This window comes from Tauraco erythrolophus, chromosome 2 (genome assembly GCF_009769465.1).
Source record: "Tauraco erythrolophus isolate bTauEry1 chromosome 2, bTauEry1.pri, whole genome shotgun sequence".
Lineage (NCBI taxonomy): Eukaryota > Metazoa > Chordata > Aves > Musophagiformes > Musophagidae > Tauraco > Tauraco erythrolophus.
This window is the reverse complement of record NC_141466.1, coordinates 8,644,012-8,671,355: the sequence shown is the minus strand read 5'-3', so window position 1 is coordinate 8,671,355 and position 27,344 is coordinate 8,644,012. Positions and strand designations below refer to the sequence as shown.

The 27,344-nt window shown below is 38.5% G+C and overlaps 1 protein-coding gene across 1 annotated transcript in view; it reads left to right on the top strand.

Annotated features, from left to right (window-relative positions):
- Positions 1-27,344, top strand: part of ENPP3 (ectonucleotide pyrophosphatase/phosphodiesterase 3) — a 45,207-nt gene that overhangs the window by 11,642 nt on the left and 6,221 nt on the right. Inside the window, exons 6-21 of the mRNA XM_086632078.1 lie at positions 590-687; positions 3,274-3,353; positions 3,920-4,039; positions 6,297-6,406; positions 7,749-7,814; positions 8,690-8,762; positions 11,169-11,277; positions 11,437-11,565; positions 12,888-12,919; positions 16,528-16,655; positions 18,506-18,572; positions 20,440-20,527; positions 21,303-21,472; positions 21,583-21,634; positions 22,347-22,501; positions 27,060-27,195. Coding sequence (XP_086488204.1) covers positions 590-687; positions 3,274-3,353; positions 3,920-4,039; positions 6,297-6,406; positions 7,749-7,814; positions 8,690-8,762; positions 11,169-11,277; positions 11,437-11,565; positions 12,888-12,919; positions 16,528-16,655; positions 18,506-18,572; positions 20,440-20,527; positions 21,303-21,472; positions 21,583-21,634; positions 22,347-22,501; positions 27,060-27,195 — 1,613 coding nt within the window. The remainder of the gene's footprint in view (positions 1-589; positions 688-3,273; positions 3,354-3,919; positions 4,040-6,296; positions 6,407-7,748; positions 7,815-8,689; positions 8,763-11,168; positions 11,278-11,436; positions 11,566-12,887; positions 12,920-16,527; positions 16,656-18,505; positions 18,573-20,439; positions 20,528-21,302; positions 21,473-21,582; positions 21,635-22,346; positions 22,502-27,059; positions 27,196-27,344) is intronic.

Here is a 27,344-nt window from a genome sequence, read left to right as displayed (position 1 = left end):
CATGGACTGCTTAGGGAGTTCTTCACAAAGGAAATGTGGTCAGGTAAGGAGTTAGCACAAACCTGGCATTGCAAAGAAATTACGTTTCTCAGCACAGAGGCCAATTGACCCTAACTGCTTGCTGGGTGTCTGCTGTACTTTTACAGTCCTTGTGCAGCTGCCCTGGGAGATTTTTTAAGATACATTACGAGACAGGAGACAGAATTCAACCCATTACTATGTACAGAGGTACTTTGGCTGTTCTGTACCCTGAGTTTGTATATGGATGCTAGTCTCCAGCATTTGTATGCATTTGTAATTAAATATTGGTAATTAAAATATTAACTAACCCAAATTTCTTTTTCTAGGTTCTATGTATACCAAGTAGATTGTATTTTATTCCTCTAGTGTTTGTGAGGTTTTTTTTCAGGATGATTGTGTATTTGCTCTCAAAATTGAACTATTTATCTCACACTGTGATATTAATTCTGGGAAGTACATGGAAATTCTGGATCCTGCTTTTAAAAGTAGAATTTATGTTGTCAAAGATCTTAACACGACACCAACTCTCCAAACTCCTTTACAATGACAAACTCATGTTTTCTTGTAGGTTTGATCTGCCACCACTTATCCTTTTTTCAATGGATGGGTTCAGAGCAGAATACTTGGAAACTTGGAGTTCTTTGCTGCCAAATATTGAAAAACTCAGTAAGTTACCAAGAGTGCTTTGACTATTTTCTTTAAAAGTGTGCACGCAACCTCTCCAGTCCCTTTTGCTGTTGTCATGCGTGTGTGTTGCTCAGCAATAAGAAAATCACCAATCAAGGTCTCCCTCATCAGTTGTATATGTTTGTTATTAGTGTACATTAAGTCTTGTATTTGAGTGCATAGCAAACATGACATTTTTAACAAGGCCTCTAATACTGGTTAGCAGCTTTTTCTTAAATAAATAGTATGAAATATACATTCAAATACAGTTAAAGACTGAAAAAAGTTCCAGAGAAGGATTTCCTGCATTCTCTGTACTTCATTGAAAAATTCTAGCTTATGAGGAGATCATCATTAAAGTATAATACAAAGAGAAAATGCATTGGGTTATTGGGAAATTTTCCTTTAAGATGCACTTCTTCAAGTCAGGTATTTTAAGCCATTGAAGAGAAGCTGTATATTTAAAAGTATGTTAGTGAATATTATTATATTAGACTTAAATGCAATGTAATTTACATATTGATACAATTGAATATATCGATATGATTGCAGTAAGATTCAGTTGACTGTTTCCCAGTATTTCTGAATATTGGAAGAAAGAGTAAGCTGAAAATCTTTAGCTTGTCCTGTAAAGGACTCTAAAAAGTGAATGCATGCTTTGTTGAAATTTCCTGAGTATTTTAGAGCTTAGCTCTCAAGATACTTTCTACCTGGACAAAATGTCTGCATATTTTTTCATTTCTGCTCAGCAGTGACAGTCTAACTTGACAGTGTTCATATCTGTTCTGAATATATCATATTCTTTTTCTATTGTGCTCATTTGAAAACTTCGCATGGATGTTACAAAGTACAAACATTTTACTGAATAATTACCAATCTTGTTTGTGGATAATGAGGGTATCCTGAAGCCTGAACTTAAAGCAGTGTGTGAACCAAACGTCTGTGCAAATACTCTTTGATGTCATTCTGACTTTGGCAGAAACTTGAATCAGTGAAGAAATCATGCATGCGGAATTTCAGTGTTCAGTTCATATGTATGTTTCTGAAAAATCCTTTCAAATGAGAACAGATTTAACATATTTGTGGTCAATTTTAACAACTGCTTATGCATATTCATGCTTGTGCTTCTCAGAAATCTGCAGTGGGAAATCTCTTTCTTTGCAAAAGAGAAAACCTAATGCTGATTTGTGGCATAAAATATTTCCTCTCTATTAACTCCCTTAACCTAGGATTTCAGTAGAGCTCATCAAGCTAGTTGTTATAGAATATGTACACTATTAATGTAGCTCCTTTACCATTCAAGAGAAATCCATTAAAAATTATGCTGATTTTCTCATGTCTTTGTCAATTATTCAGCCCTTCTTCAAACACTCTTTAAGCCTTTTGTCCTGTACCATACTGGAACAGTTTTATTGAATAATTTCAGCCTTTCATTGTTTAGTTGAGGTTGTTTAGTTAAAATCAGTTTCTGTTCTTTGACTGAAACACTGTAAATCAAAGAATAAAGTGTGTTTGAGTATGAATCAAATAACCATCTGACTACGGCTTAATACAGAATAGTTTCTCCATGTGAGTTAAAATGGAGATGCCAAATTAAATATGGCATTAAGGCGTCTTCCGGTCTTCACACCTTTGTTTTGTGGTCAAATAAGTTGGATACTACAGTGGATTTAGTTATTACAGATGTTCAGGTGTGGTAAGTGCCTTAGATTGCTGAAAAGCAATGCAATGTTTGGAGATAAAGGTAGGACACCTGGGATGGTATTCACTCCAGAGCAGGACACTTACATTTATCTTGGAAGTTCCTGGAAGTGTCTACATGCGAGATGTCTACATGCTGATTGTAGTCAGGTCATTTATAGTCAAGTACTGTCTGTACAGCACAGTCCAAGAGCCTAGAGAGCAAGTCAGCTCAACTGACAGACAGAGGCTGCCACAGGACAAATTGTTGCCTTAACTTATGTTTCTAGTATACTTCAGAGTGCTGTGGCATGTCCTAGGTGTCCTTCAGCAGCTGTGTCAGGAGGACACAGATCTGGTGATCTTGCCTCAAAACTGCCAACTTTCATGCAGGTGTCTTGGATATCTGAGGGTATCTCAAATGGCACCGGACTCCAGCGCTTAAGCAACTGAGTCCTGAGTCCTTCCCATGCATCTGGTCACCAGACAGCTCTGCAGAATATCTTGCCTGGGCTGACCTAAGGCTTCAGTCTCATTGTGTAAACATATATGTGTAGTGCCATTTTGGGTCTCGGAAGTATCTGAGACACTCATTTGGGTTGGCAGACAGGATGTAGGAGCAGCATCTGAAGGCCAGGCAGGATCATTAAAGATATCTCAAATGGCCCTAGGTGTATAGGGGTTAGGCAACTGAACTGAGTGTCCCAGGACCATTGACTGCAAGGGGACGGTAGGCCTAGCTCACAAGGAGACACCAGAATGTATGCGTCTTAGTTTGGAGTCACATTACCTCTGTAATACCACAGCAACTGACTGTGCCGATTTTTTTTTGTTTGGTTTTAAAACTTAGTTTTGAATTAAAAAAAATTATAAGCAAATTTTTATTAATTCCATGATCTGTTGCAGAAACATGTGGTACACATTCAAAATACATGAGAGCTGTTTACCCCACAAAAACCTTTCCAAACCACTATACTATTGTCACAGTAAGTGAGAATTTTCCTTTTCATTATCTGGACAACATAGAAAGGATTTTGTAGTGCCAGTCTTTTTGTGGGACATGGGAATTCAAGCTACAGGAGTAAAAGAGAGAAAGGAGATGCTAAAAGAGTACACACAGGCATGATCTATGTGGCTCTATATGTATGCTATCGGATTCCGGCCTGCCAACTGGTTGTTCCTGATCTTTGTCAGTCTAATTGGAAATGGGTGAGTACGGGTGAGGACACAGGCATTTGACAAGAGTGTGTGTTAGGGTGGGTTTGGCAGCTGATATACAGCCACCTGACACATATGGTACTTAATCTATAGCACATCAGGATGTAATTCGGCTGGAGAGAAAATAGGCAAACTGAAGGGAACTCGACAGGCACGCCGAATTCATTGGCAGGAATCATATTATCTATGTGAGTTAGAAAAGCGTGTTCTGCTTCTGTGATAAAACAGCCCTAAAAATAATTGCAACACTGCAACAGTGTGCATTGCAACATGGTTTAGGCTCCATTTGATTTCAAGATTCAGTGAGGTTTTTTTGTTTATTTTCATTTTGCAGGGATTGTATCCAGAATCTCATGGTATTATTGACAACAACATGTATGACGTAGACTTGAACAAGCATTTCTCGCTTTCGGGGACAGAAAAATTCCAACCTTCATGGTGGAAGGGACAGCCAGTAAGTTTATTTCTCATCATATTATTCCTTTATGTCTCGAGTGGCTTATGTACCATACTATAAAACAAAACAAGAGAATAAAATGCAAAGCTGTGTCATCTATTTGCAGTACGTGCTAAATATCCTGTAGGCTTCATATTACAGGCTGCCTACAAAACAGTTTGCTTTTTATGAAAGTAAAAGAATTCTTAAAATGTTAATTCTAAGACTTCAAAATTTCACTTCATGTGGCAGTTAGTAAAAAAGACTTAAATATTTTGACTAGTATTGGAATGGATCTCTTGCCACAGAAAGCCACAGTAAATTTTTGATGTGGTTTTATCGTGGAGTATTTTTTTCTTTGTCTTTTGACAACTAGCTACAAAATGAAGTCTGAAAATCTACTTCCAAATTATATGCATTTACAAATACACTCACAAAATCCAGGCATATAAAAGCGAGGAAGAGAATTGGCTGGAGAGCTGCCTGGCGGAGAAGGACCTGGGGGTGTTGGTTGACTACCGGCTTGATATGAGCCAGCAGTGTGCCCAGGTGGCCAAAAAGGCCAATGGGATACTGGCGTGTATCAAGAATAGTGTAACCAGCAGGAGCAGGGAAGTGATCCTGCCCCTGTACTCGGCACTGGTGAGGCCGCACCTGGAATATTGTGTCCAGTTTTGGGCCCCTCGCTTTGAGAGAGATATTGAGCTCCTGGAGCGAGTCCAAAGAAGAGCGACTAAACTGGTCACGGGGCTGGAAAATAAAACTTATGAGGAGCGGCTGAGGGAGTTGGGGCTGTTTAGCCTGGAGAAGAGGAGGCTGAGGGGAGACCTGATTACAGCCTACAAATACTTGAGAAGGGATGGTGGGGAGGTAGGGGAAGGGCTCTTACATTGGTTTTGGGTGATAGAACAAGAGGAAATGTGTATAAGCTTAGTCAGGGGAGATTCAGGTTGGATGTTAGGAAGTATTTCTTCTCTGAAAGGGTTGTCAGCCACTGGAATAGGCTGCCCAGGGAGGTGGTTGAGTCCCCATCCCTGGATGTGTTTAAGAATAGGGTGGATGAACTGCTTAGGGATATGGTTTAATGGGGACTAGGGACGGTTGGACTCAATGATCTCTAAGGTCTTTTGCAACTTAGAAATCTATGAATAGCAAAGAGCTTAATTTCCAGCAAAATGAACACTTATATGTAACATATGGCGCATTTCATAAAAAAACCTCACCCTGATTGTACCTATCATAGAATCATAGAATCATAGAATCGTTAGGGCTGGAAGGGACCTTCAAAGGTCATCTAGTCCAACCCCTCTGCAAGGAACAGGGATATCTCCAACTAGATCAGGTTGCTCAGGGCCTCATGCAACCGGGCCTTGAACGTTCCAGGGATGGAGCATCCACCACCTCTCTGGGCAACCTGTTCCAGTGTTCTACAACTCTCATGGTAAAAAATTTTTTCCTAATATCCAACCTGAATCTACCTTCCTCTATTTTAAAACCATTACCCCTTGTCCTATCACAACTGGCCCTCCTGAACAGCCTCTCCCCATCTTTCTTGTAGGCCCCCTTGAGGTACTGGAAGACCGCTATAAGGTCACCCGGGAGCCTCCTCTTCTCCAGGCTGAACAGCCCCAACTCTTTCAGCCTGTCCTCATAGGAAAGGTGCTCCAGCCCTCTTATCATCTTCGTGGCCCTTATTATTATTAGGGCCCTTCGTGGCCCTATCGTTATGATTAATATTATTCAGAAATATCAAGCTGTAATAATGGTACAAAAATATAAAAAAAATACACATGTAGTATATAGTATATCTACTTAATATACATTTACATATTTATTTGCATGTGTGTTTGTGTGTGTACACATAGATGTCTGTGTAGTTCAAATGCCCCTTAAACACTGACAGGCTTGGGTTATCAACTGCCTCTCTAGGAAGCCTGTTCCAGTGTTTGACCACCATCTTGGTAAAGAAATGCTTTCTAATGTCAAGTCTGAACATCCCTGATGCAGCTTTGAACCGTTCTTGCATCCTCATGATCTATTCTACTGGCATTTGCCACAGAAAAAAAGACTAATTTATCTTCAGAATGTGTATGTAGAAAACGAATTTCAAATCAGATATGGTCATTAGGCAACTATGTAATGTGTGAAAGAAGAAAGAGAAATGCATGCTTGCAGCCCATACTTCTAATCCAATTATGTATTTTTACTTTGGTAATCTGAAGTCTTCCAGTGGTGTAAATGCCATAAAGCCATTTGTTTGCATCTTTACCCATAGGTCTGGCTGACAGCAATGTATCAAAATTTGAAAGCAGGCACGTACTTTTGGCCAGGCTCTGATGTTCCGATTAATGGAACATATCCCACCTTGTACAATATATACAACGGGTAAGTTTTTATAGGGCTTGTAGTAAATTCCCGTAAATTACTCCAAAAATCCAAATTGCCATATGGCAGTTGAAGGAAATGAAATACCAGATTTGTAAACTACAAGAGTTTTAAACAACAGTCTGAGAGATAAATGCCATGTGACATTGCCCTGGTTTTGCCATGGAACTACCATGAAGAGCTGAAATTTTCAAAACCATTTAGGGGATTCACAATGAGGAAGTCAAAGGGTATTGCATATTCTGCTCTCCTAGACAGTTTTGATAGTTTCAGTCAAATGCAAACCACTGATCTCCCACTGGGAAAGTGACCTATAACTGATTAGTAGCCACTGCTAAGCTGTACCAGTGAGTAGTGTATTTCCACACATACAATCTACACACACTATATAACGCTTTAAAAATACTTGTACTTGAGAATAAGCTTTCAGATAACCTATACCCTAAAATAATGAACACAAACTTGGAAGCTACAGAAGAGGCTACAGAAGGCAGAAACTAATTGGAGAGAAGACGCTGGATAGGGAAGTTACTGAAGGAAGGCGAGCTCTAGATCAATTCCCTCTGGTCTTGCTTGTGTGTGTGATAATGTGCACACTGCTGCTGAATCATAGTTCTGTACATTTTGTCTAGCAATTGCCTTCACAGTATTTTTTTTCTTATGAAAGGCATTGATATTAGTAAATTATTTCTAAATTTTCATGATGTTTTCAGTAAATCTCCCATTATTCTTCACATTTACAAAGATAATCAAAAGCAAGTGTATAACTGTAAGTCTCTGTAGATAAAGATTTTGTAGTGATGTTTATGACTGGTACTCAGAAAACACCCAAGTACTGTAGGTAACTAGTATAAAGCTTGTGCATGACTTTGGGGGAAAGCAAAGCTATTAATGGGTGAATTCCTTCATAGGAAACAAAGCATGACCTCACAAAGATTTTCTTTGGAATTTACTTGTTTTTAAAATATGAAAGTCCAAGGTTTATACATGCTGGAAAGAATAAAAATTATTCTGGCTTGTAGTTCAGATTTCTGTCCTGAACTTGAAATATCTTTTTTGCATGTATTTAATTAGAAATATACGACTACTCCCATCAACATCAGGTTTGTGTTTGCAAAGTCAGGATCTGTCTAATTTTCCATTAGGAGTGAGTTACATTCAACCAAAAATGAGAGTAAAAAAACTGATTGCTGGTACCTTATTAAGATGCATCATTCTTGAAATCCGACTCTGTGACTTTACTATAAGACTAGAGAGTGGATGCTTTCTCTGTGTCTTGGAATTAGAAGGACTTATCAGAAAAGCCTTGTTAACATCATATCTTTTTTTTTTTCCTCACCAGTTCAGTTACATATGAAGAGAGAATTACTGGAATATTGAAATGGCTTGATTATTCCAAATCTGAGAGGTAACATTTAGTAATATCTAGCTGGTTTGTGAGATCATACCTTAGAAAGGTTTTAATGCTTAGCTTTAGTTGGTGTTCATGAAACAAGGAATCTCTCTCACCATCTCAAATGATAATGTGCTGAACTTAAGCCTATTCTATAAGTATAGCTATTTTCAGGATAAGATTGTAGATACAAAAGATGAAAAAGTGCACATATCTCTGAATGGATGTACTGTTGTATAAGTTTGCTTTCATTGTTGTGTCCTTTTTCGTGGTGCATGGCCCAGAGGAAACATGAAACATTCAGTTTCTAGTCTAAGTGTATGGATGAAAGATTTGATATGATATGAAAGATATTGCACAAGAAAGGTTAAATATATGAAAGCAATTGCAGGCAGTAATTCAGGATGAAAAGTAGATGTCAGTACTGATTGTGGTGCTCAACTATGTGACATGTAAACAATTGAAATCTTTTATATGATAATTTGTTAAAAAATTCCTAATATATTTGCAGTTAGGAGATGCTCTCTAGAGCCTCACTGATTAATCGGGAAGAGATCCTTTAGGTGGCAGTTCCACTTACATCTCAAAAAGGAACAGCTTGCTCTGCTGTCTGAGATCTTGAAGTTTTTCAGAGTGGTTTCTGGATAATAATTAAAGACATTGGATACTGTTTCTGAAAATGTAACTTCAAATAGTCCATGTTGATTAATTACAAAACTCAGAAGAAGCTGAATGATTATGTTTGCTGTATGGACTTTTATTAAGGTTTAAAGAAGTTATTTATAATTCCGTTTTAAGTTTCGTTTTATTTTTTTTAAATGAAAGTGTACTTTTGAAATGCCATCTCCAAATTCTCATAATATTCCATTCTCGCTTATTTCTAACTCGAGGCCTGATTTCTACACTTTATATATTGAAGAACCAGATAGTTCTGGACATTCATTTGGACCAGTTAGTGGTGGTGTAAGTAGTTTTTGTATTCTTCTGAAACTAAATCTCACTAAAAATGGTGCTGTACTATGAACTTAACGAACTAATTAACTTGGAAAGGATAGTAGATCAAAATTACCATGACTGTTTTATGAGTTTTTGTTAAAAACTCTTGCTGGTGGTTGAGCCCATTGTTATGATTCCAACACTGTGTGAATCAAAAGAGCTGTAAACCAAATAGACTGGTAGAAAATAATTTCAGATCATACTATTAGAATTAATATTAATGGTTATATTTAGACTGAACTTTATTTTTATTGCCAAATTATATTTGGAAGCATGTGTCCTGGCAAATCATCAGAACTGTCATTTATTTATTCCTAATAGTGTACTTCAATACCTGTTTATTTGTAACCCAAAAATATTACATTTTTCTTGCATGCAGGCAAAAAATTCAGTCTCTAAGGAGTTTAGGATTTACCATATCATCTCCTTCCTGGAATCATAAAATCATAGAATTATAGAATGGTTAGGGTTGGAAGGGACCTTAAAGATCATCTAGTTCCAACTCCCTTGCCATGGGCAGAGAAACCCTCCACCACACCAGGTTGCCCAAAGCCTCATCCAACCTGGCCTTGAACATTTCCAGGGATGGGGCATCCACAACTTCTCTGGGCAACCTGTTCCAGTGCCTCACCACCCTCAGAGTGAAAATTTTTTTCCTTATATCTTATCTAAATCTGCCCTCTTTCAGTTTAAATCCATTGCCCTTTGTCCTATCACTACACGCCCTTGTAGAAAGCAGTGTGCCCAGGTGGCCAAAAAGGCCAATGGGATACTGGCGTGTATCAAGAATAGTGTGACCAGCAGGAGCAGGGAAGTGATCCTGCCCCTGTACTCGGCACTGGTGAGGCCGCACCTGGAATATTGTGTCCAGTTTTGGGCCCCTCGCTTTGAGAGAGATATTGAGCTCCTGGAGCGAGTCCAAAGAAGGGCGACTAAACTGGTCACGGGGCTGGAAAATAAAACTTATGAGGAGCGGCTGAGGGAGTTGGGGCTGTTTAGCCTGGAGAAGAGGAGGCTGAGGGGAGACCTGATTACGGCCTATAAATACTTGAGAAAAGATGGTGGGGAGGTGGGGGAAGGACTCTTTACATTAGTGATGAGTGATAGGACAAGAGGAAATGGGCATAAGCTTAGTCAGGGGAGATTCAGGTTGGATGTTAGGAAGTATTTCTTCTCTGAAAGGGTTGTCAGCCACTGGAATAGGCTGCCCAGGGAGGTGGTTGAGTCCCCATCCCTGGATGTGTTTAAGAATAGGGTGGATGATCTACTTGAGGATATGGTTTAATGGGGATTAGGGATGGTTGGACTCGATGATCTCTAAGGTCTTTTCCAACCTAGAAATCTATGAATCTATGAATCTATGAAAGTCCCTCTCCAGCTTTCCTGTAGGCCCCCTTTAGGTACTGGAAAGCTGCAATAAGATCACCCCGGAGCCTTCTCTTCTCCAGGCTGAACAGCCCCAACTCTCTCAGCCTGTCTTCATAGCAGAGGTGCTCCAGCCCTCTGATCATCTTTGTAGTCCTCCTCTGGACCCGTTCCAGCAGCTCCATGTCCTTCTTGTGTTGGGGACTCCAGAGCTGAACACAGTATTCCAGGTGGGTTCTCAGGAGAGCAGAGTAGAGGGGCAGAATCACCTTCCTCGAATGGTATTCTCTAATTACTTGAAGATGATCTTCAGCAAAAGAAGTGTTGTAGTGGGCAAGGACACAAAAACTGATCCTTGTAGGATAGTTTTAGGCTCTCTAATTGGGAAGTGAACTACATTTCTCTTTGTACATAAAGGGCTTAAAACCCCATTACTGTATGCATGACTGCATACGTGTACATTGTCCATGCATGCAAGACATTCAAGAGAGTGCAGCAGAGTCAGGGGAACAAGAAAGGCACAAGTGGTCAGAAGTGGAGTCCTCAGATTCAGTTTGGTATCATCTTTACCGTAGGATGCTACACTGGTCTTACAGATGTGTGTGTAAACGTCTTTGAAACGCTTCTTGTTAATACAGTGACATGTTTAAACTACAGAAAAAAATGTATTTAATGTTATAAGTCTGAAATTTATATAAATTTGGGAGTGAGGATCAAGTTTGATCTAAATGTGTTAATATTTTTCTTTCAATAAACATTTTAAAATTCATTTTTTCAAAGGTAGAAAAACTTAATTGCGAGTCTTTTTTTAAGTCACATATTTTGTGGGAGAGTAGTGGAATTCTGCACATCTATACTTTAGTGGTCATGGAAAAAGAAAAGAAGAAGCAATATTAAGAACCTGAAAACTGACAGAAAACCTCACTTTTTTCTGACTTTGATCATTGCATTTAAGTGAGAACTTGAAGTCAGAAATAAAAATTCTAATGAAACTGGTTCATCTCACAGGTAATCAAAGCCTTACAGATAGTAGATGAAGCTCTGGGGATGCTAATGGATGGACTTAAACAAAGAAACCTGCACAGATGTGTAAACCTCATCGTTTTAGCTGATCATGGTAATGTATATAGTTCTTTTTTCAATCTAAATTTTACTCATTATTTTCTTCCTCTGTGTAGTATGTGTGCTTACTAGTTTTAATCTATTTTATAATCCACTTTATCTTCCTTGCCATATATTGTGTATAAAAAATAACGGTTTCTGTATTGTCCTTTAGGAATGGAGAACACCTACTGCAGACAGTTAGAATATATGACTGATTACTTCGAGCAGATTGATTTCTACATATATGCTGGGCCTTCAGCTCGCATTCGAGCAAGAAATGTTCCAAATGACTATTTTACCTGTAAGTGTGGACCAATCCTGGGATTGCACAATCAATATATCAGGAAATAAATAAATAAATAGATAGATAAATAAATAAATAGGGAAAATGGATAATCAGTGGTAATCAGCAGAATGAACAGTCTTCTGTTTCACTTAACCTGTCTTAAACATCCATGGAAGTTGAGGTGGTCTTTTTTCATAACAATGACCCCTTTAGATGAAATTGAAGTTTAGAAAAGCTTGTTGCAGACTCTGATTTGCATTTCTTGGCTTATGGAAAGATCAAGTAAAAATAGTTTTATTGTTTTGAACTGGAATGTCAGTTCTTTCATAAGTGTATTTTTCTTCACAGATTTCTTGTACAACATTGGCAGAAACAATCTTTGAAACAGTGACTATTTCTAACTGTGTATACAAAGCTACGGAGTCTGAATTTTAGCACAGTGGAATCTAAGCCTTGGTTGAGATCTTTAGCTAGTATCATAAAAGAACACAGAATTGAAACCATGTGAGCTGACTCTGGCTTGGAATAGATACTGTGCTACCTGAGTGAAAAAAAAGACATCCCAAAACTTTCTCTATCAGGCAAAAGTGAAAAGAGGGGTAAAACTATGGAAGTGCTCTATTTAGTGAGTTTATAGAATTCATAAAGTATTCTAAAAGACATAATTCTTGCAGATCTCAAATAAGAGGTGGGATCCTATTGTACTTTTTATTTTTCTTTGACTTTCCTTGATTTAAGTAGAAGACAGTCTAAGTCAGACAGGAGCAGAGTAGTAAGCAGAGAGTAATGATGGTTGTATATGTCTAAATCTCAGTATAACTGTTGACTCATTTCCTCTAATGGTCTTAATTTTTCTGAAGGAGTTTTCCTTCTGTGAAGTGCTCAGATTTGTTTTTTAGAAAGCTAACGTTAAAAGGTTAAAGTCACTCTTTGAAAATGTGGAAGGTGAAAGTACTAAGACGAAATGGATTTTTCTCTGTGACAGTTGCTCGAAGTGGAATACAAGACAAGCGCCCCAGGTGTAGTTCAATGTAAAAGAGGTTGTACTTCAAACGGATTAGGCAGGAGAAGAAAATTTGGTTCTGTTGATATGTCTGCTTTAGGTGTAGGCAGTCATCACCACGGCAGTTTTCTAGATGTACCTGACGTGCTAAGGTACTTCCACAGGCTACCACATAACGTTCCTACCCATGGAAGGTTATGGTTACTATAATCTTCACAGGCTAATAAAGAAATTAAATTTTACAGACAAAAAGCATTTTAATAATTTTTTCCTCATGAGACTTTGGACTGTCAGCTGTTTGAATATATGTTAATTCCTCTTCTCTTTTTAACAGTTGACTCAGAAGGAATTGTTAAAAACCTCACAGTGAGTAAATATTTTAATAATTTTTCATTTTTCCTCATAGTCCTCTTAATATGAATTTGGTCAAAAAGCACGATTTGTGAAAAATTGAGACTACAACGCCAGTTTAAATAACATACTGACTCCGGTGTACTATAGGAGGCAGTTCTGGAAGTTGTTCCAAGACGGTGCACAAAGGTTTGCCATGGGGGATCTCTGTTCAGAGCAAAAGAGTTTTCTGTATTTCACTTTGAAAGAGAAGTGTCTGACTTCACATAGAGCAAGTAGGGTATATCTTCATTATAGAACACAATACAACACAGAGATGCTTTAGATAACAGGCATCTGTCAGCTCTGGAGCACAAGCACTGCACCCAGGCTAGGTTAAAGCAACTTTTCCACACAACAGATAATGACTTTGTAGAGCACTTTGCTACGGAGTGTTGTAGAGGCTGGAAATATGAATAAGAAGGGGAGCTTTTAGACAAATTAATGGAGGACAGGCCTTTAAGGGCTATTAAACATCATCCACAAGCAACTTCTAACTTAAATCCCTGAAGCCTAGAGGAAACTAAGCAGGTACAAGAAAGAAAGTTCATTCAATAGTTTGGCTTGTTCTTGCACACTTTCTCTAAGTATCTGATTTTGGGATTGGAAACAGAGTAGTAGGCAAGACGGACCTTTGGCGTGAGGCAGCATGGCTCTTTTAGGATCTTTTATTTATCACTGAAAGCTTGTAGTGCTTTTAGGTATGCTGAACTACCACTGGGTCCCACACTGATAGTTCTGCTTGGATCTCTGCCATACTGTGTGGATGTAGGACCTCGAGGCAGGTCCAAGCTTGTCTGTCTCCCATGTAGACCTTTGCTCCTTGTGGGTACACTGTGACAGCTGATCTCTGAAGGGTGTAAACAAAGGTGTGCAGAACGAGTGCAAAACAAAGGAAGACCAAGCCTATTTCTTTTACTGAAAGGTGGTAAGATGTGACAGTGCATGTTCCTCTTTATACTTTTTTAGATAGATAATTCGCTGTTGCTGCCTTTTTTTTTTAGTGCTCAAGGTACACTTTAATACATGTGGGATGCATCTGGTAGACAAGTTAAAATGCTTGTATGAAAGTTGTCTTTTTGTATTTCTTTGCATTTATAATTTACAGTGAGTTAAACATTTAAACTGCTTGCTCTCTATGTATTGTCATAATTTTCCCTTCTTCCATTCATTGCCACTTTGTTTTCTATTCTGTGACTAGTCCTAGTCCAAGCAGCAGACAGATATTCTCATACTTTTATAATAAGTGCACTCATATTGAAAAAATTTTGGGCTGTCTCAGCTGGATATATTGCTGATAAATCACCACTAGAGGTCTTCCTTTAACCTGTGGAACAACTCAGTTGTGCAATATTACACGTAGCTTTTGCCTGCTGCTGAGTCCAAAGGGCAGTTAATGTTCCTGTTTAATTTTTTCTTGATTCTGAGTACCTAAGAACACATCCTTTATTCCTCAGCATCCAAAGCAGATGCAGGCATAGGATATTCAATGGTCGGGAACAGCAGAGGGAGCTTTTTCAATGCTACATCCCCTACTCCATTGTATGATGTGGAGCCTGTCATGTCAAAGACCATTAGCGTGAGGGGAATAACACAATGTGCCTGTTCTCAACCCCAGTTAAAACTGCAACTACTCATAGTTACAGAGGTGTGAGATCTCTGCCTTACAGGAATAGGCTGGTATCAGGACACTTTCTCTTTCCTTCTCTATTCATGACTAGTCAGAGTTTGTGTATTTTGTACCTTTTAAGTTCTTAGAACAATGGTTTTGGACAGAGAAGGGAGTTGTGTGTTATATATTAATTACTAATCAATAGACATAAAATCGTAGTATTTGTTGATTTCCTCTATTTTTCCCTTTAATTAGACTATTCTATGTAGAATGACCTCCTCTTCTTGGCTAGCAAGCCCATTGAATTCTTATTTTTCATGTTCCTGTGTTCCACTATGCTTCTTTGATGACTATCCAGGCAAACTGGAGCGGGTCCAGAGAAGGGCAACTAAACTGGTCAAGGGGCTGGAAAATAAAACTTATGGGGAGTGGCTGAGGGAGTTGGGGCTGTTTAGCCTGGAGAAGAGGAGGCTGAGGGCAGACCTGATTACAGCCTACAAATACTTGAGAAGGGATGGTGGGGAGGTGGGGGAAGGGCTCTTTACATTAGTGATGAGTGATAGGACAAGAGGAAATGGATATAAGCTTAGTCAGGGGAGATTCAGGTTGGATGTTAGGAAGTATTTCTTCTCTGAAAGGGTTGTCAGCCACTGGAATAGGCTGCCCAGGGAGGTGGTTGAGTCCCCATCCCTGGATGTGTTTAAGAAAAGGGTGGATGAACTACTTAAGGATATGGTTTAATGGGAGATTAGGGACGGTTGGACTGGATGATCTCTAAGGTCTTTTCCAACCTAGAAATCTATGAAACTTATTCTCATTTCAGATGTTAATGTCATTCTGTGCAGAGTATACAGTTCTAGTACTTAGAGGTGAAGATGTCAGACTCCAAGCATGCCATAGTTTGTACTGCCTGTGTGCTCACCCAGCTCCCTAGCAGCTCTTCCCTCAGCGTTTTACATGTTCTGTGTTGTCCCAGTTCTGGATTCCTGCTCAGGAGCAACACTTCTGAAACATTGCTGTGATGCTTGCAGCCAGCTGGAACAGCTCCTGATGGCCGTATGCAGTTAAATCATTGCACGTGGTTGTCATTAGGCTCTTAGTGCCAGTCATGGCATGCCTGCTAACACAACAGTTACGATAACGCATTAAATGTGGATGTAAAAGCTGTGGCCTTTATCTAACACCTGAGCACTGGATATTTACTTGGCATGAGAGTGCATGTTGAGTCTTGCAACTAAAACCCTAGACTAGTTAGGACAAGGGGTAATGGTTTTAAAATAGAGGGAGGTAGGTTCAGGTTGGATATTAGGTAAAAATTTTTTACTATGAGAGTGGTAGAACACTGGAACAGGTTGCCCAGAGAGGTGGTGGATGCTCCATCCCTGGAGACGTTCAAGGCCAGGTTGGACAAGGCCCTGAGCAACCTGATCTAGTTGGAGATATCCCTGTTCCTTGCAGGGGGGTTGGACTAGATGACCTTTGAAGGTCCCTTCCAGCCCTAACCATTCTATGATTCTATGATTCTATGACTGTGCTACCTTATGTATACTTGGTTTTCTTTGTTGTTTAGTGAATGGTAAAGTAATAGAAGATGGCAGAAATAAACTGCCAGGGAACTTTCTCTCGTAGAGTGCAATCTTCCATACTAGACGGCAGTGATATTAGTATGGACATACAGGCTAAACAGTACTACTAAAAGTCTTTTTGCCTTAGGAGTACTTTTACCACAGAATTTGTGAACTTGCTATACATATTATAGCAGTATATTTTCAAACAGTTCCCAAAAAGCCACTCTTCCTTCCATTGCTTCTTAGGCCAAAAATGGGATATGTAATTTATCCAAGAAGCTATCTGTGAATAACGTGCTTTGTGCTTACATTCCTGTCACTAAGATGTTTGCGATAATTTTGAACGATGGGTTTATTTTTGATGCTGAACAAAAGTCATGACTGGGCTCTTTCCTCTTGCACAGTGCAGAAGATCCCCTCAGCACTTCAAGCCTTACCTGACGCCTGACTTGCCGAAACGGTTCCACTATGCCAACAACATTCGTATTGATAAAGTTCATCTTTTGGTGGATCGACAGTGGCTGGCTGTGAGGTAACATGATTTGTGTGACTGCTGTCTTTTTCCTCCCATTCTCATCCTTTTAATTTCCTTCACAGATGCCTCATTTCCTGCTTTTCTTTAGACTTGTTACATTTCCATGTTTGTTACCTTTAAAATCTTACTGTGTGTAAAAAGGAAACACTCCTTATACATAAAACCAAGAATGTGTCATTGGTACAATTCAACTCGTAACAGTCTAATAAAAGAATCATCATTACTCCAGACCAAATATTTTCAGGAAAAAAAAAAAAAAGGAAGGGAAAAAAAAGAAGAAAGAAATGCTAATACACGGGAAAAGTCTCAAAAATAGTTCAGTTAAATTGTTATACAAAGCCTTCCTAGTATCTAGCCCTTTTCCTAGTGTTACAGCAACCCTTCCACTGACCTTCTGGGTCTTGATGGCTTTAGTCTGGTGCTTATATGGACACAGTATGGATATGGCCAGTAATCAGCATTATGAGTCCTTCATCCAGAGAAATACGTTGTCGAGGTTTCTTCTTCCTCACTATGTGATGCAAATGAGCCCTTCCCATAAGTATGCTAACACTACAGCTTGCTCCTTCTTCACTGGCTTGCAAGTTAACGTTACACCTCAGTTCACTAGATATGGTGCATTCTACATGTGTTAGATATTTGCTCTTTATTCTCTTTCTTATCTCTAAGTCTGGTTTTGCTCAGTTCCAGATCTGCGTTTCCTGAACTGACTGTTGGTGAGTTGTTTCTAGCCTTGAGGTCTCCATTCTACATAGAATAACTAATTTTACTGCTATCTGTATAAAAACTGTCTTTGCCATGCAAAGATAAGCTGATAAGATAATAAATTAGACACAACCACCTTGTCATCACAAAAAATTGCTGTTAGAGCTAAACAACAAAAAAATATCTCTGAGTAAGTCAAGAGCAGTTCAGATAAGCCTTAGTCCTGAGGCTTTGAAAACTCGACAAAAAGCCTGAGGTGTTAGTAGCAATATTGTATTTACTGAGCTACAGTGTTGCAATAGGAGAAGCATGAGGTGACTTGGAATTTCAAGGCTATTCAAATAGTGGAAAATGTCCAATCAGCATATGACTTGACAGTTTGCTTTGATGCAACTAAATAATTGTCCTGCATATATAAAAAGAAATGCTCACTGAAAAATCTCATACTCACCCTTTTTTTAAAATGTGCTCAAATATTCTTGTGCCTCTGAAAACAGGACACATGCTTGACAGCTGTGCATTGAATCAGTATGGAATGACTATCCCTTTATCTTTCCATGTATCTCAGCAACGGGTAAATTAAAACAAGTGTTAGCCATTGTAAGTCAAACTATTCTGATGTTATTAATTCTGTAACCCCTCCACACACATCCACATCTCTCCTTCATCCTTTAGAATCCATGATAAAAATGCACTGTCTTTTAAGGCAAATTCCCTTGCAGTCTTATTCACGTTGTTCTAGAGGCTAACAGCAGAGTTCTCCCATTACAAGTTTTCTATTAAAGTGCAGATCCCACAGAATATAACTGAGGAATTCTTCTACACAAATTACACTTTTTCTGAAATGTAGCTACGTGAAGACCTCAGTTCAAAAATAGCCATTTTTTCAATTTATTTTGAACACACTGATTCACTGTACATTCAGTAGCTACCTAGGATAATTTATTTATGTTCCTAGCAATCTCTGTTACAGAGAAAGAGATTTTCGTAAAAGTGGACACTGGATGAGCAGAAAGTACTACAACGTTATGCCAGAGTCAGTTCTTAAAACATGATCCAGAGTCCATTGAGTCACAATGACTGTTATTAACTGGTTCTATTTTTGCCATTTTTATTTACACTTTATGACGGTTTCTCCTTAGGGATGAAAGTTACACATATTGTGATGGGGGTAACCATGGCTATAACAATGAATTTAAAAGTATGGAGGTAAGATGATTTCTATTCACGTCAATCGAGATGTGCTAGGTGAACCACCAAAATATAGAATTATGATAGTTTTTGTAGTGTGCTTTTTCTTCTATGTCACTCAGTCGTGTAAACTGTGAGCACAAACTGGGTCCACATATTTGTATTGCCTTTCATCAATGCGTACAAGGCCTGCTTCATAGAATCATAGAATCATAGAATGCTTAGGGGCTGGAAGGGACCTTCAAAGGTCATCTAGTCCACCCCCCCTGCAAGGAACAGGGATATCTCCAACTAGATCAGGTTGCTCAGGGCCTCGTCCAACCTGGCCTTGAACGTCTCCAGGGATGGAGCATCCACCACCTCTCTGGGCAACCTGTTCCAGTGTTCTACAACTCTCGTGGTAAAAAATTTTTTCCTAATATCCAATCTGAATCTACCTCCCTCTATTTTAAAACCATTACCCCTTGTCCTATCGATCCTGTAGTGTCGATCCTTCCTTGGGATCCTGTAGTGAAACTTACCACAGAATCATAGAATCATAGAATGGTTAGGGTTGGAAGGGACCTTAAAGATCATCTAGTTCCAACCCCCCTGCCATGGGCAGAGAAATCCTCCACTACACCAGGTTGCCCAAAGCCTCATCCAACCTAGCCTTGAACACTTCCAGGGATGGGGCATCCACAACTTCTCCGGGCAACCTGTTCCACTGCCTCACCACGCTCAACGTAAAAAATTTCTTCCTTATATCTAACCTAAATCTGCCCTCTTTCAGTTTAAATCCATTGCCCCTTGTCCTATCACTACACGCCCTTGTAAAAAGTCCCTCTCCAGCTTTCCTGTAGGCCCCCTTTAGGTACTGGAAAGCTGCTATGAGATCACCCCGGAGCCTTCTCTTCTCCAGGCTGAACAGCCCCAACTCTCTCAGCCTGTCTTCATCGCAGAGGTGTTCCAGCCCTTGGATCATCTTCATGGCCCTCCTCTGGACTCGTTCCAGCAGCTCCATGTCCTTCTTATGTTGGGGACTCCAGAGCTGAACGCAGTATTCCAGGTGGGGTCTCACGAGAGTTGAGTAGAGGGGCAGAATCACTTCCCTCGACCTGCTGGCCACGCTCCTTTTGATACAGCCCAGGATACGGTTGGCTTTCTGGGCTGCCAGCGCACATTGCTGGCTCATGTTGAGCTTCTCATCCACCAGCACTCCCAAGTCCTTTTGCTCAGGGCTGCTCTCAATCCATTCTCCGCCCAGCCTGTACTTGTGCATGGGATTGCCCCGACCCATGTGCAGGACCTTGCACTTAGCCTTGTTGAACTTCATGAGGTTCTCACAGGCCCACCTCTCCAGCCTGTCACGGTCCCTCTGGATGGCATCTCTTCCCTCCAGCGTGTCCACAACACCACACAACTTGGTGTCATCTGCAAACTTGCTGAGGGTGCACTCATCTGGGCTCACCTTAACTCCATGGAGCCAGAGAGACTACAGTAAACCAAGCATACCATGTTTAGCTATAGGACACTGAATTCTGCATTGGTTGAAATGGCATTGTTACTGGCTGTTACAATGAAAACATAAAAAAGTGTGAATCTGAAACACAGGAAACAGTAATTTTGGTAAGTATGCATCAAAATATTAAAGAACACACCCCCACCCGGATTCATTATATAGTTTAAAGTATCCTGAGAAATGAATTTATGTTTTGCATTTTTCTTTAGATTATTTGCAATGGGCGAGATTTGCCTTCTTTATCAGAACAATCCTGTATTCTGACTTGTATGACTGTGAAAAGACTGTATTTTGTTCCAGTGTCCTTGTTTCTGTAAAATGCAACTGAATTGGTTTTTAATTAGGATTCCTTTAGATAACAACTTTTGTTTTGTTACAATCTAGGCTATATTCTTAGCATATGGCCCAAGCTTTAAAGAGAAAACAGAAGTGGATGCTTTTGAAAACATTGAGGTTTACAACCTTATCTGTGGTGAGTAGAACCAGTCCAGCACCTTAGATGATAAACCAATAGTGTTTTCAAATACTGGTGTTGCAAGAGCTAAAAGAAGAGTAACTAAAAAGTGAGTGAGTTCATTCAAAAGCTAAGTTTTTCACACAAAACAGTGAAGCCATGCTCTTTTGCCTTCTGAACAGCGCTGAAAGATTAACTGCCAAAATTGTTCTGCTTTGAAGATTGTTTCTGATTGCAGAAGGATTCCACCAAAGAATCAGAGAGAAGCCCTCCTTCCACACAGGCTTGCTGTTGAAATGATGCCTGTGGAATAATTGTGGGATATCAACCTCGTTTTGAGTTACCACTCTTGCTGACTACTCAAGATGGACCATTGCAGTCCTGGCAGTGAGCAATTAGGAAGCATGTGCATCAGAAAATACGGATTAAGGCATCACACAAAAATGCAATAGGCTAGTACTCTTCACAATGTGATGCATTTGCAATCACATTCATACTCGGCATTAAATCATCTAATCTTATGAAAGTTATGGCAATGTATAAAACTGTATCAACAGTACTCAAATACATAATTACCAAATCTTGATGCAGTGGAAGACAGCAATGAACCTTCACACCTAGAAAATGCAAGTTGATGCTAGTAGTTACCATAACAGTTTAGATAATGGAATAAGATATTTCTTCTATATTTAGAATGAATGCATAGGAAATGCATAGAATTGGAAGGATAAAGACTTTTTAAAATGCCATTTTAGTCTTAAAATATGTTTACAAATTTCAAATGTTTCAACAGATTTGCTGCATATTACACCAGCACCAAACAATGGAACACATGGCAGCTTGAATCACCTCTTAAAAAACCCTTTTTACAATCCTGCACATGCAACAGAAGAATCATCTCCTTCTTCATGTCCATTTTCCCATCTGACTCCCATAGATGAATTACAATGTACATGCCAGCATGTAAGTAGAGGCTTCTGGGATCTTTCATTCATCTTTTTCAAGTATCTCCTTTTTGATTTGTTTTTTCTAAATTACAGATTCATTCTGGATGATTCTCTTCTATTTTACAGATATCAAATGTTTCAGTACTAAATGAGAGGTTAAATCTCACCACAGAAGAAAGTAAGTAGCAAGAAACAAAAAGGACAGCAATATTTTAAAATCTATGCCTGGTTTAGATTTTATATAATTAATTTCAGTGGGAATTTTTGCAATGTTAATTACCATTTAAAGGGAAGTAGGAAGGCCAAGTCAGAAGCATATCTTTTTTTCTTTTTTCTTTGCATTTCTTTAAAAAATGCTGATTGATACTGTTATAGCAACATTTATTCATAGGAATTTGATCTGAGTCCCATTAGAATCTTGGAAAAAAACATACAGGTTTCAGTGGTCTTTGGAGTAAGCCTGAGCCCTTCCAGGCTATATGCCACAACTCTTGTTCTCCACCTTGTAACCATAAATTTGCCTTTCTCTGATCAAAAATTCCCATAGATATTTGTGTGCTTTTTTATGGGGTTTCTGGAAATTTTAGGGAGCATTGTAGTGCTTCCTTTCTAAATAAGATATAAATTTCACTCCACTGGCAAGAAACAAGAATTTTCAAGCCTGATATATTACATTGACTTTTGTAGGTTAAGCATAACGTAGAAACTATTTTCTACATTTTTTTATTCCCTCATAAGCTAAGAGCTTAAAGAAACTTGCTCATGTTTACTGTTGGTTTTGTTTGTATTTATTAATGTTTTGATTTACTTTATTTCTCTGCTCTCTTAAACCTTTGTGCTATCCAAAATATTATAGAAGAATGAATCAATAATTATTGTTTAAATTCTAGTAAAGGTGGCAAACTCAAATCATTTACCATATGGGAGACCTAAAGTTCTTCAGAAGGAAAACGTCTACTGCCTCCTTTCCCATCATCAGTATGTGAGTGGATACAGCTATGGTATCTGGATGCCACTGTGGACTGCATACACTGTGAATAAGCCTGTAGGTTATCAAATGTCCTTACTATTCTTAAATATGTAATGTAAAGGATTGAAAATGTGGCTCGTTCATCAGGAATCCTGGTTAAGGGCTGATGGATATCATGTGACTAAGGCCCTTATGTCTGAAAAAGAAAAAATGTTTTTGATGTCTTTTAAGTTACAACTATCTTAAAATGTTGTTTGAAAAAGTGGGAATGGCCATCTGTTAGGGGCACAAGAGATATAGAAGAATAGAGCTGCTGGTAAGCTGGTTCCATTAAGCCTGTTCTGTATAAGGGATAAGCTGTCAAGACAGTGCTCCAACTTGCCTGTAAGTTCCTGAGGCTGTCATTTCCAAAATCAGAAGCTTTTAAGCTTTCCTATGAATATCATATTAACAAACCTTTGTACAGCTCTGCAAGACAGTTTGCATTAATGCATATTTCTGAATGTTCTGTTTATTTGCTCTCTATTACATTATATAACTTCTGAAAAATATAATTATAGCTGAATGAACCTCTTAGAGTTCAAGGGTATATGTCTCTGGAATAAATTGTTTGGTTTTAGGGTCAGTAAACTAGTGGACATTCATGGGCTTAATTCCCCCTAAAATTTATACCTTTTTCCAGGTTTCCCTGAGGAAATAACTTTTACATTGATTTTTTTCTGTCTGAACTGTTATTGATGTCTATTGATTTCTTATTTTATCAGTACAAATGTGGGGAAATTATTTTAATCAAATATATGCTGCTAGGATGTTAGTATTTCAGAAAGTTTTACTCCATACTTCCTACTGATTTTTCACAATCTGAGTGAAGAATCACAAGTCCAACCCTAAGAAGGCTTAAAGTTTAGTGAAACATATGTCAATTTCAACAAAGATTGGTTTTGCTTAGTCATATTTAAAGATCTGCTCTTATACTGTACTATGAAAGTCCACTGCCCTAATGAAAACCAGTTAATTGTGGGCAGATTTTTCTTCTGATTTTGTTTTTAAAAGATTATGAAGTCTCACCAGAGCTGGAGTCTTTTTAATATTTTAGCACTGGCAGCAAAAAGCTCAAAAAAAAGCAAATAACTGTTCAGACATTTTCGTTTGCTGAAAACCAAATTCGCTGTTGGGAAAAAAGCACATAAAGAAAGTTCTTGCCCAATATAACATCTTAATCAACCAAAATACATATTTGTGGAAGTTTCTTATAGTAGTTTATGCAACATTGTGGGAAGGAGCGAATGATTGAGACTGAAGTACTGGAGGGTATAGTTCACAGCAGACTCTAATACAATGAGGTATGTTTTCTACAGAAAGAATCATAGAATCATAGAATCATAGAATGGCATAGGCTGGAAGGGACCTCAGAGATCATCTAATCCAACCTCCCTGTCATGGGCAGGGACGCCTCTCAACTAGATCAGGCTACTCAAGGCTCCATCCAACCTGAATAAGAAAGAATAAATTTCCTCTGTAATACTCTGAGAGACATAATGGTGAAAGGCTGTAAGTGTAAGAGCTCACCCACTGACTTACCTTACACAGTTAGCTGACATCGTGATTTTTTATTACAACATGTACTGATCAAGAGGAAAAAGCTTTATAAATTCTAACAGCAGTGGAAGGAAAGAGGGATAGAGCTAGTGCCTTTGACTGCAAGCTCTGGCTGCAATACTTGCCAATGACAGAAAATTGCAATTACTACAGAATTTTTATTGTATCCTAGGTTATTTATGTTGTGGATAAAACCTGTGCGTTGATTTACACGATTTGTAAGGTAGGGCATTTCTTGACATTAGTTAGCTATAAAGAAGGGCTTAAACAGTAAAATAGATGATACAGACTGGAGTTTTGCTGTTTTTGTGTGATTTGGAAGTTTTCAAACTGGGCTGGCTGATCAAGTCCTCACAGTATTATTGTGCCTGCATGTGATATCAGAATCAGGGGTATTACGAATAAAATACAGTCACAGATCTTAAATAAACTCTATCAGATAGAGTTTTCATTGCTTAGTATTCTCAGTCAAAGAAAAATTTAAGATTGAAGAACATTTATTTTCTTGAGGTTTTATACTCATCTGCTAGGGAGGAAGGCAGATTTTCTCGCAAGAAGATGGTCCCTCAACCTACCTGCAGACACCTTGGAATTTAAATAGCTTTGCTATATAGAATCACTGAAGGTTACTATAAAAAATATATTAAAATGTATAACAATCTAGTCTATCCTGCAATGGGATGAAAACAGCAATGAGACTTGCATAAATCACTGGGATTTTTTGAACTAAAGCTCAGTGCACTGGGGATTATGGGAGTTCTGTTTTTTGTGGTTTAGTATTTTTTCTTCTTGACTACTGAAAAAAGATTCCTGGAGGTGGCTGAAGACCACAGCAGATGCTTAGAGTCTGTCATGTAATGCAAATAACTCATGCTTCTTGACATTAATTACTAGCTTGTTGAAAGACAATTACCTGCATCAGAAAAGGTAATGCATGATGTGATAGGCAAAGCCATTTTTTAAGTTGTAACTGTTTTCTTCAGAAGACACTTTGACCTGAAAGACAAGGAGCCAAAGGGCTAAAGCTGTTGAATTGGTGATGAATGTTTTTTTCTGGTTCTGAAGTTTTGAGGCAGTGGGTCTCACTGTCAAGATCTCATTTCTTAATAAATGAGCACTTTCAACAGCTTCTTTGAGAATCGTCCTATACTTATTGATAGACAATCTTTTTTAAAATAGCTTATTCCTCTATTCTGAGGAAAAGAAATGAAGAGAGGTTGTAGCAGAGTGAGTGTATTAGTTCAGAGCGTTGGCAATACAGCTTGCAATCTGAGGTTGCGTTAACTGTTGATCTCGTACTAAAAGGTGACACAGACATAGCCTTTCTCATCTCTCAGCAGCTTTTGATATTGTTTTCTTGCTGACTTGTAGATTCTTAAAAAAAACCAAGATGAAATATTCTTGAGTGGTTGATTTTTCAGTATGTTAAAAGTTCACAGGTTCATTATTTCTTCAGTTGGAGAATTTTCTCCTGTGATGTCCAATGGAAATAGCCGTGAGCAGCCTTCATCTCCTAAATGTATGGGACTGTTTGTGAAAATACAGGTTATATGATGTCTTACATATGTAATGAACAGACAGCTCTAAAACACTGTCCTGCCTTGGTGCTGGCATTCAAGCTTATAGCTCATAAGTTAGCTTCAAGAAATGTGAAATACCGAGAAGAGTTGAGTGGTGTCCTCACTGCTTCAGGTTGGAGAAAATGTGAATGCTATTAATAACCCAGATCCATGATATAGGCCAAAAGTAAATTCCCTGCTGTATTTGGATAACATTAGGTGTGCCCACTGTATTTAGTGAGAAGGATGAAATTCTCTTCAGGACAGCCCTTGGCGTGTTTACTCAGAACTTTGATTCAGATGTCCCTTCAGAGGCCATAAAAAAGTTGAAGCCATTGTTGAATATCACAACGCAATCATTAAGTTTAAAACATTGGTTTCTTCCGTTATGCTGATCCAGTAACCCTGCCATATTGATTTGGACACTAGAAAGGGCAAATTGCTCAAACAAATTGGATGTCAGTTTGTATTGGCATTTACATTTGCTTGACAATGGCAGCTTGTCTGCCCAGATGGCAAAGGCAGTCTTTTTTCTTTTATATGTCATTCCATGTATTTTCCGTTAATATACAACATGACCATAATATGGGCATCTACAGGATTTCTAATAAAAGTAAGTAAAGAAACTAAATCAAGAGGCAAAAGAACATTCCAGTTCTTTACTTCTGCTTGGTTTTATTCAATCAAAATAAACAATCTACTGAAAATCAATTTAGATGTTTAACTACTGTTTATAAAGGTATAAAACAACTAAATATATTCCATTCTTACCAAAATGAAAATAAATCGCATGTAAATGAGTATGAAAAAGAAAATGCAGTTAAAGACATAAAAGCACATTTTGTTGTTTTAGTTAATGCTATCATAAGATTATTATAAAGGTTATAGAAGAGTTTACAGGAAAAAAGGTAAAGGTTACAGAAACAATTATACTCATCAGAATCACTTTTGGCCAGATCTTAGCTAGCGTGCATGTTGGCATGTCTCGTTGAGGTTAGTGAAGCTAGCCAGTAAAATGTACTGAATTTACTATTAATTTATTTAGCTTTAGCTCTTCAGCAGCACAGACTCTTATTATGGAGACAGCATCCTCAGATGCTAAGATGAGGTGATAGTGTCATCTTTATACACTACCTCCTTTCCAGGAGGATGTGACATCAAGTTTGTGTTGCCAGAAATACGTAAAAGTGACGAATGAGCCAAACTTGTCACCTCTTTTGCCTAAGGTATAACCTTATTTTGCTACTACAATTTTACATGCTCCATAAGGATTTCCCTGAATTACCTAAAAACAGAAGTAGAGGAAAAACACTAGGCAGAAAACATCGGTTAGTGTCCATTACTTGTATTGACCTGATTCACTATGAAAATAGGAGAAGATTCAAAGAAGTCCGTTCTAGAAAGTTAAAATCATACAAAGCATTGGGTTAGCCACAGCTGTGGGTGTAATACTTTTTTTTTTTCCCTTTTCACAGGAAGACACATCTCCTCTTCCTCCCACTGTTTCAGACTGTCTGCGGGCTGATGTTAGAATCCCTGTTGCTCAGAGCCAAAATTGTTCCAACTACCCAGAAGGGCTGACCTTCACCCGCAGTTTCCTCTACCCTCCCAGTGAGCACGGTTCTTTTTATAGCTAGAGCTTAGAAAGTCTTAATCAGCTGGATGTGGGTTTATGTTTAAACATATACCCAAACACCAAAACAAACGTATTCGGATCAGCATGTTGGGCAGAAAAAGGTTTCCAGTGTTTGTAGACTGAC